The 9,719-nt window shown below is 50.1% G+C and overlaps 1 protein-coding gene, 2 long non-coding RNA genes and 1 other non-coding gene across 4 annotated transcripts in view; 2 read left to right on the plus strand and 2 right to left on the minus strand.

Moving 5' to 3' along the window:
- Positions 1-2,109, plus strand: LOC102439263. The gene is made up of 3 exons (XR_001349810.1): positions 1-36; positions 371-538; positions 1,760-2,109. It is a non-coding gene; the product is annotated as an uncharacterized LOC102439263 (long non-coding RNA).
- An 894-nt stretch (positions 2,110-3,003) lies between these two features.
- RASGRP4 (RAS guanyl releasing protein 4) overlaps positions 3,004-9,719 on the minus strand; it is a 12,794-nt gene continuing 6,078 nt past the window's right edge. The window contains 11 exon segments of the mRNA XM_014462596.2: positions 3,004-3,494; positions 4,080-4,192; positions 4,309-4,440; positions 4,544-4,580; positions 5,370-5,514; positions 5,626-5,744; positions 5,868-5,972; positions 6,073-6,153; positions 7,560-7,835; positions 8,592-8,706; positions 9,015-9,031. Coding sequence (XP_014318082.1) covers positions 3,438-3,494; positions 4,080-4,192; positions 4,309-4,440; positions 4,544-4,580; positions 5,370-5,514; positions 5,626-5,744; positions 5,868-5,972; positions 6,073-6,153; positions 7,560-7,835; positions 8,592-8,706; positions 9,015-9,031 — 1,197 coding nt within the window. The 3' untranslated portion in view covers positions 3,004-3,437.
- On the minus strand, positions 3,604-3,709 carry LOC111827559. Its single transcript, XR_002831184.1, has one exon. It is a non-coding gene; the product is annotated as a U6 spliceosomal RNA (small nuclear RNA).
- Positions 8,673-9,719, plus strand: part of LOC106698477 — a 2,390-nt gene continuing 1,343 nt past the window's right edge. Inside the window, exon 1 of the long non-coding RNA XR_001349812.2 lies at positions 8,673-8,852. This is a non-coding gene — a long non-coding RNA (uncharacterized LOC106698477). The remainder of the gene's footprint in view (positions 8,853-9,719) is intronic.

A 9,719-nucleotide genomic window follows, 5' to 3' on the forward strand; every position in this document is an offset into this window, starting at 1 on the left:
ACGATATCTGCATTCCACTGGAGTGATCGGGCAGAGGTATTTTTCATAGGACCCTGGAAAGATCAAGGATGCCCAATGGTGGGAGCTACCCCTGCAGGGAAGAGGAACAAGGGCCAGGAATATTACCCTCTTGCATGTTCTGAGGTCCAGGACAATGTAGAATCTTGTGAGGTTGGGGTCCTAGAATCTCAGGGCCTCCAGGGCATTCTAGAATTCCCAGCTCTGAGTTGGGAGTGTCTTCAGAGCTATACCCCTTATTTAGAGAGGTGGGAAGTGAGACCCTGAGTGAGAAAGAAATGTTTCCAAAATGAGAGATTCCCACCTTGATTGGCTCTTGGGTACCTTCTCCATGTTCCTTCACAACCCCCAGGCTCAAGGGGAGGCCATGAAGGCAGTGCTGATCCCAATTCGAGAGACTATGACCCCAGAATCGGATGTCTCCATTGCACACATCCTGGCTGCCCGAGCTGATCTGTCTCGTCTTGTTCCAGCCACAAGCAAGGCTGCCCGCCGAGGGACCATCTGTGCCATCAACAAGGTGGGCATCTGGGGTTGGGGAAGGGCACTAGCATCTTTGGCCTTCAAACTAGCCTATCAACCTCTGCCTTGGCCCAGCTTTGTCCTCTCCTCTGCCTGGTTTCCTAGCCTCTGGATTCATCACCTCTAATCCACCCTCTCCATATAGCAGTTGGAAGGATATTTCTAACTCAGAAATCTGGCCATGTCCCCACCTCGCTAAAAACCCTCCTATGGCTCCCCAGTGCCTTTCAAACAGTCCATCTGAGCCCCCTGCCCACCTCTCTAACTTTGGCTTAAACTCCTCCCCCAACACCTCACTCTATTATATTAGTTTTCAGCCATTTTAAAAGCAAAAATACCCTCTGTTTAAATGATTATGTATTTGGCCTCATACCTCTGTTTAAATAGACTTTATTCCCTAGTATTTATTCACATAAGTATAAGACTATTTAAACTGGGTCTCAAAGTGGGTGGAGATTATTCTGGAGCTAGATCCAGGGCCCTAGGTGGGCGGAACTAGAAAGAGGGAAGGTTTTTTTGTTTGTTCTAATCCTCACCTGAGGATACTTTTTCCGTTGATTTCTAGAGAGAGCGAAAGGGAGAGAGAGAGAGAAACATCGATCTGAGAGAGATATATCGATTGGTTGCCTCCCGTGGGCGCCCCTACTAGGGCTGGGGAATCGGCAACAGAGGTACTTGCCCTTGACCTTGAAGGGGAATCAAACCCGCCAAGCTCTAACCATGGAGCCACCCGCCAGGTAGGAAGTAATAGGGGCAGTACTTATGTGAATAAATACTAGGGAATAAAGTCTAGCACAGCAAAGAGGTAAAATTTAAGAAAGTTATTTGCTTTAAGGAAATATAGTAAGTAAGTAATATTACAGGTGATGCACAAGTGATGGATATTTAGAAAAACACATGCTGCTTTTCTGGAAATGTTAGGCAAAGGCCAAATATAAGATAAACATAAATTGAGGTGCCCTTATTACTATTGGTGTGGACTTGGACCTCTGCCAGCACTCTGTTTTATTTCCCTCTTCCTGAGGCCCCTGGAACCCAGTTTGAAAGCTCCAGGCCTGTATCTTCCACCAATCCAACCCCCTAGACACTCCCACCCATTATACCTAAATAGTCAACATCTGCCCTTCCTTTTTTTAAATTCATGCTGTTCCCTTGGCTCTCTGGCCCCCTTGTTCAAGATATTTTTCTTCTCTGAAACTAAAGTCTAATCAACTCTCAGGTGCTTATGGGCAATGTGCCAGACCGAGGGGGACGTCCAAATGAGTTGGAGGCTCCTATGCCCAGCTGGCAGAGCAGAAGAGAGAATGGAGGCGGGTGGAAGGCAGGCCGCCACTGCTGGGGCGATAAGAAGAAGAAGAAGAAGAAGAAATAAAGGGGGACTGGGTCCTCTATGAGATGCTGATACCATTGGTAATCTCTGGGAAGTCAATTTGAGGGTGTTTCTTGGCACCTGGCACCCAGGCGCCACATCTCCTATTCCTGAGGCCCTAATTTTCCCCCCCTCTCCCCCACATCCACCATTTAACATCAAGGACCATGTTCTCTGGAAAATAAATTTAATTTATGACAGCTGTGGACCTATCTCTGGGGGTGGGGGAGGGGGAGAGGGTGCACAGGTTTGAGGAGGAGGGAGGGGGTCTCAGTCCCTTGGATCTAAATAGGCTCCTGGTGCTTTGACCCTCAAAGTCCTTTGTTCTTCAGCAACACATTTTTCCCTTCCTGTGGGCATGGGGAAAGAGCATGCAGGCATTGAACAAACATTTATCAGGTACCCAATATGTGGCAGCTCTGTTCGAAGCTCTGTTCTAGGCTCTTGGAATAAAGCAGTGAAAAGTGCAGCCCCTGTCTTGCTGGAGCTGACATTTCTAGTAAGGATGGGCAGATATTCAACAAGAGAAAAAGGTAAAATGTATAGTTGCCGGATGAGGAAAGGATTTTGGAGGAAAATAAAGCAGGAAGGTGGGATCCGGGACCATGGGGAGATTGAAACTTTGAGTACGATGAGGGGTGGCCTCACTGAGGTGACACTTGAGCTGAGTCCCAAAGAGGGAGTCATGTGGGCCTCTGGGGAAGTGTTCTAGGCAGAGGAAACAGCCAGTGCAAAGGCCCTGAGGTAGGAGTATTTTTGGCATGCTCAGGGACCATTGAGGCCAGTGTATCTGAAGCAGGATGGGAGCGGGTAAGTGGTAGGAAGTAATAGGTGCAGACTGTGTGGAGTGGGCTACAGGGAGGACTGTGGCTTTTAACCTGAGTGAAATGGAGCCACATGATCAGACTCGAGTGTTCACTGGCTCCCCTTTCTATCCCTTCTCTAGCCTTCTCTCCTGTCTCTAGAACAGCCGTGGGCAAACTACGGCCCGCGGGTCGGATCCGGCCCGTTTGAAATGAATAAAACTAAAAAAAAAAAGACCGTACCCTTTTATGTAATGATGTTTACTTTGAATTTATATTAGTTCACACAAACACTCTATCCATGCTTTTGTTCCGGCCCTCCAGTCCAGTTTAAGAACCCATTGTGGCCCTTGAGTCAAAAAGTTTGCCCACCCCTGCTCTAGAACCCCAGTGTTTGGGACTCTGCCCTTCTCTCCCGTCCCCCTCCTGACCCACGCTGACTGTCAGTGTAGCACATTGATCAGAAGCTTCTGAGTTAGAGGCAGACAGAAGACTTGGGTTTGAGTCCTGCCTCCAACACTTAGGAACTCCGCCACCTTGGGTGAGCAGCTTAACCTCACGGAGCCTCAGTTTCTTCATCTGTAAAATGAAGACTTAAGGAGTTGGTAAAATAATAGTAAGATTAAATGCGTCCAACATGGAGCTGCACAGTTAACTAAGTGCAGGATAAGGGAGTCCAATTAATAGCTACTCTGATGCAAAAGAAGAAAATAACTTCCCGATGTCTAGGAATTTGGCTTGGAGGACTGGATGGGTGGCGAGGCCATCGTTGGGAGGGGAACCTGGAAGGAAGAAGACATTGGATGATATGGGGGTGGTGGTGTATGATGTCCAGAAGATGTTTCACTGCCAGCAGTACCTCCCCAGGCTTTTCTCTCTCTCTCTCTTTTTAAAAATATGGAATGCTTCACGAATTTGGGTGTCATCCTTGCGCAGGGCCATGCTAATCTTCTCTGTATCGTTCCAGTTTTAGTATATGTGCTGCCGAAGTGAGCAGCTCTCCAGACTTTTGTTAAGTGGATGAATGAATGTCCCCTGTGGACATTTTTTAACCCAATCTCAGAGTCTCTGCCTTTGAATAGTAAAATTTACTCCATGACATTTATTGTAGCTCCTGATATATTTGGCCTTATTATTGCCATCTTATTATTTCTTTATTTTTTTCTCCCTAAAATCCTTTTCCTATTCTGCTGAAATTTCTGTTTTTCTAACAACAGTAAAAATTTACCAGAATCTCCTACCCAAGTAATTGAGGATTTTTGCACAGTTTTACTTTCCCGTGCTTCCCCAAATCTGTTTGGGTTCCCCAGGCAAGTGAGTTGGTCTTCCCTGTATCCACTTGGGGGTCAGGGGCAGTTTCTCCTCACCGTGTCTGGTTCCCAGGAAGGGTGTGGGGGCTCTGTCTGGGTCCAAGCATGGTGAAGGTGGCACTCCGTCTCAGGTTCCAGGGCGTATGTGTAGGAAAGACTGTCCTCAGAGCCTGTTTTGAGGGTATGGGTGGGAGGAATGTGGGTATGTTGGGAAGAGCTTCATGACCTTGGGATTAATCCCTATGTACCAAGCCCCCTTCCCAGGACTGTACACCCCGGATCTTACCACAGCTGGCACGGGGCGTCGGTGTGGGTAGGACAGGGGCTCCTGGGGGGCTCATGTCGCCCTTGGGCCCTGGCTTCCTACACTCCTCCTTTACTCGGTCTCTGCAGTGTTTGTGGCAACACAGTCCACAGTCTGGGGGAAGGCAGCAGTTAGTGGTCAAAGGCCCAGTCCATGCCCCCATTCTTCTGGGCTGCAAGTCCTGAACTCCCTCCCCCCTCACTGATGTCCCACTTACCCCGACAGCGGTAGCCTTGCTTGGTAACACCCCAGAGCTGGGAAGAGAAAGCAGAATAGGTTACCAAGGCTAGGAGAGGCAGGGCTGTGGATGGGGCGGGGCTCTTTGGAAGTGTGGAAACCATCGAGGTTTTGGAAATTCTCAAGGCTAGGTAGAGGTTTATGTGGGATGAGGATTAAAGGAATTTGGAGGTTTACTCAAGTTTGGGGAATCATCTAGGGCCTAGATTCTAGGCCAGTGATGGCGAACCTTTTGAGCTCGGCATGTCAGCATTTTGAAAAACCCTAACTTGCCCTAACCAGTTTGGCTCAGTGGATGGAGCGTCGGCCTGCGGACTCAAGGGTCCCGGGTTCGATTCTGGTCCATCCCCAGTTGGGAGTGTGCAGGAGGCAGCTGATTGGTGTTTCTCTCTCATCGATATTTCTAACTCTCTATCCCTCTCCCTTCTTCTCTGTAAAAAAATCAATAAAATATATATTTAAAAAACAAAACAAAAACCCTAACTTAACTCTGGTGCCGTGTCACATATAGAAATTTTTTGATATTTGGAACCATAGTAAAACAAAGATTTATATTTTTGATATTTATTTTATATATTTAAATGCCATTTAACAAAGAAAAATCAACCAAAAAAATGAGTTCGAGTGTCACCTCTGACATGCGTGTCATATTCGCCATCACTGGTCTAGACTATTAGAACTGGGTCAAATTTGGAATTCTGTGGGCAGGGATTGTGTCTGTTGTGTTTCCTGCTTGAGCCCAGACTGTGAGGAGCTAGGACACTCAGAAGATGGGCCCCAAGGATGATAGTGGGCTGAGTGCTCACGAAACCACTGCAGCTGTCACAGAAGGTGGGCTTGCGGAAGGTGACCTCATGGAAGGTGTGCAAGAAGGCCAAGCCTAGCTTGGAGCAGATGGCACTGGCCCGGAGAAGGTATCCCGTCAGCTCCTCTCGGCTGAAGGAGCCACTCCTGGGGGCAGAGACCTCACTTCAGTATGACTTGCCCCTTTCTCCCAGACCCTGGGGTCTTGGAAACCCGGGTATCCTCATCTGTGGGGGCCTTAGGAATCAGAGCACTTACTCTTGGCCGGGGGGTGGGTGAAGCCCATGGCAGGCAAAGGGGAAGTTGCCTGAGAGTCGCTCAAAGTCCTCAAGAGAGATGGTTCCTCGGCCTTCAGGGTCATAATTCTTGAACACGGACTTCAGAGGAACATGGGAAGGGGAGAGTAAGGCCAAGTCATGATCCCTTCAGTCTTAGGGTCAGGGCTATACAGGTAGCTTCCTTCTTGGCCCCCAGTAGCCGGGCCACAGTCCCCTCCTTACCTCTACCAGCTGCTCCACATGCAGACCCAGGGTGGCCCTGTCGGGCTTGGGCATCACACCAGGGGCCCACTCCACCACCAGGGGTGGTTTGAAGGGGGAGGATGGCTGGGGCAGGGACAGAGGGGCATAGTTAGTCAGTGCATAGGCTTGGGCTGGAGGTCAGAGATCAGGGTTTGGAGGTCAGAGATCAGGGTTTGGGTCTCACCAGACTCTTGGGACAGCGAGGCTCCCGGGTGTAAGAAAGCTCATAGATCTCGTCCTCCGTGTAGAAGAGATCCAGGGAAAGCTGGGGGTGGGCAGGGTGTTATAGACCCTTTGTCTCCATCCTCCTACCTACAGCCATTGCCCTGCCTGAGCCTCCATTCTCCTCCTCTTCCCAAAAGCCCCCTCTTCTCTGGGGACCTGGAAGGTCTTCTCTCCCACTGAGACCTATTTGTTCTTCACAGCACCTGTCCCCTAGTACAGGTATGCTACTTTCTCACCAAGGCTTTTTTTGGATCCTATTTAAAAGTGCAAACCCCTGCTCCTTTCCATGCCATTTTCTGCCTTAATTTACTCTCTCATACTTATCTAAAAGACCATATGATTTACTTATTTGCTTTGTTTTATGGGCTGTCTCCCCCACTAGGATGTCGGCCCCACAAGAACAGCCCCTCCCCCCTTTTTTTCTGACTTGCTCACTGCTGTAAACCTAAGTGCCTAAAGTAGTGCCTGGCTCACAGTGGGTATTCAATAAATATTTGGGCTGATGGCCTTTCAGAGTCAGCAAAGCTTAGAACCCTTGGCACCACTCATATTAGGGCGGGGCCAGCTTCATGGGCAAGCCCCACACTTAGAAGGGCCCCCATTTTGTTTAATGCCCTGTCACCAGTCTTGAAAGTCTGAAGAATTTGGAACAAGGAGCTCTATATTTATTTGTATTGCAACTGTAAACCTACTTTTGCCCACCCCTGTATATATGAATCTCCAGAATCCCACACTTCCAACCTTAGGACATAGTGTAGTAGTTCACATATGTTACACACGTGGGTTCTGAAGCTGGCCTGCCCGGGTTCAGATCCAGGTTTTACTGCTATGGGAGAGTGGGCAAGTGACCTCCCCTCTGTGGTCCTGTTTCCTAATCTGTAGAAATCGTGATAAGGGTCCCCACCTTGGAGTTGTAGAGTGTTTTACATGGTGCCTGGCCCAGAGTAAGTGATCAATAATTATTACTAGCTTTTTGCTTAGATTCATAGTATGTTAAAGCTTGGGATTTTGGACTAATGACATGAGAAGCTCAGAACCTTGGAGTTCAGAAGTGTGAAAGCCCAAGGCAATTCTGGACCTCAGATCAATGGATACTTGAGTTGCTGGGGGAATGGGAGGAAAATGCATAATTTATGTGGAGCTCACTGTGTTCCAGGTACTAATTTAAGCACTTTATGTGAATTATATTATTGATTGGTTCTTCTCAACTACTCTTTGAAGTGGGTCCTATTATTCCCATTTTGCAGATAAGGAAACTGAAGCCAAGGGGCTAAGTGACTTGCCCAAAGCCACACAGCTAGGAAAAGCAAAACAAAACAAAACAAAACACCTAGGAGCTCTGGTTTCAAAGCCCAAACATCCCAACACTATTCTCTCCTGGCACACAGCCCTTCACCCACCCAGGATCCCAGGCTCAGCCTCCTCGGCTGGGGCAGGGCTGCTCACTGTAAGCAGATGCAGCAGGTCCTCATTGGCACTGCAGGGGGGATGCTGCTTCTGAAGGGCTGCCAGTTCCTGCAGCCGTAGGTAGAGGCTGTTGAGCTTGGGAAGGTGCAGGCGGCCATCAGGTAACCTGTCTGGCTGTGCCTCATGCAGGGACACCAGGTCCTTGAGGTGCACACCCAGCACAGGCAGCCGGAAGCCCATACAGCCAGCCCAGGCTCGGCGATAACAGGCATAGTTGTTGTGGGCAGCGAGCAGCTCAGTCAGCTCCAGCAGGGCCTATGTGGGAGGCCATGTTGGGGAGAGGGTATCATGTTATCGGGGAAACCAGGTTCTGCTCCCTTAGCCCCCTGGAGGGGTGTATCCTAGCAGCCCCCTGTGTGGGCTCCTGACCCCAGGGGCCCAATGCCATTTTTGGACACTTCCCCAAACCCCTCTGTGTCCCACATTGGCCTCAACATCTTCTCAAACTTGCTCTTTCTTGGGTCCCCAGGCTAGAGTGATTCTTCCAATACCTAAGTCTGATCATGGATGTTGCATCATTCTCAAATGTTCCCTAACTCCCCAGTGCCCTCTGGATAAAGCCCAGACACCTTAATTGAGATTGCAAGGTTCACCTGGATCTTCCTCTGAACATCATCTGCCACCTCCTGACCTCAGCCACACACCAGACTCATGAATGACTCACTTTCCCCAGACATTACCAGGATCCCATCCCATGCTCCTCCCATGGGTGGCCCAAATGTTGGCATTCTTGGGGGCATTGTTTTACTCTGCACCTGGACTGCAAGTTCTCCACTAGCACCTTTCTCATCTGTCTCTCGCCAGTCCTGCTCAGGACTGGGCACACAGTAAGAGATGTCAGCATGACAGGTGGATGGGTGAAGAGGGAGGAAGAATGGCAGAGGAGAACAGAGCCTGGGGATCTGTTGGATTTGGATGAGCAAGGTCTCCAGAGCCCCAGGGATAAAGGGGGTTGGAGAAAAGTGGGAGTTCAGGACCACTAGAATTTTTGGGAGGGTAGTGGGGCCTCACCTTGGTGCTGTCAGGACTCAGGTGGGCATGGGAGTCCTTGAGCCTGGAGATGGCACTGTGACACAGGCCCCCAGTGACTGCCATCAGTGTGTTGAAATTCTGCAGCTGGTGGAGACTCTAGGGAGGCCGATGCAGAAGTGATGGGGGTCACATGGAGCACGGATAAGTTGGGGGTTCAGATGACAGCATCCCAATTGAAAGTACCCAGTTGAAGTTGACGTCCCAGGCATGTGTGGGTGTGGACCAGTATGGGCATGACAGGTGAGATGTGTCAGGCAGGAGTGGGCCACAAGCAGGTATGTAACCGACTAATGTGAGGTCAGAAAAAAAGTGGAGGGACTCAGTCAAGTATGGGGTGTTGAACTAGACAGGTGTAGGTGATTCAGACAGATATCAGGGTGTCAGGAACCTGGAGGTCTTCACTGCTTTGCGAGTCAGATGTGGGGAGAAAGAAGGTCGGGCTCTGGGCCAGAGTTAGGAACAGGGCAGAGGTGAATGGGGTCAGAGTGACATAGAGGGGTCAGGTAGAGACAGGTGTGGGGTCAGCTGGCCATCAGGGAGAATTGCCTCGCCCTCCCCTTTTCCAAGTTTGAAGGGCGCAGGTCGCTGCGAGGAGAAAGTGGAACCAGGAGGAAACCCGCAGGCAAACCCAGAACCGCAGGTCTAAGCGGCCCAGCAAGGGAAGCAAAGGCGCAGGGAGAAGCCAGAGGAAGGGTGTGGCTGCAGGAAGTACGCAAGGGGCGTGGCCACGCTAGGGGAAGGAGGGCTTCCCTTTTCTCTAGAAGGGAGGGAACGTGTCTGCAGGGGAGGAGCGTGGCATGGGGCGGGGCAGGGAGAGACTTGACTTGAGGGGAAAGGATGTAGTCACTATTCCCGAAGAGGCGGCTGGAATGATTCTAGGGACTGGGTGGAGGATGACGCAGGGGTGGAGGGCATGAAAGAGACGCTTTTATTGCCTTGGAGACAATATTCGGGTATAGGGCTTGGAAGACGGGGCCAGGAGGGATGTTGTCAACTGCCAAGTTTAGGACCACGGGGTGGGGGCCAGGGAGGGTTGGATGCGGTGATAGCAAGGCCAAGGAACCAGGGCTGTCACAGTCCGGGTAAGAACCACCAGACTGAGACCTG

The sequence above is a fragment of the Myotis lucifugus genome, unplaced genomic scaffold (assembly GCF_000147115.1).
Source record: "Myotis lucifugus unplaced genomic scaffold, Myoluc2.0 scaffold_185, whole genome shotgun sequence".
Lineage (NCBI taxonomy): Eukaryota > Metazoa > Chordata > Mammalia > Chiroptera > Vespertilionidae > Myotis > Myotis lucifugus.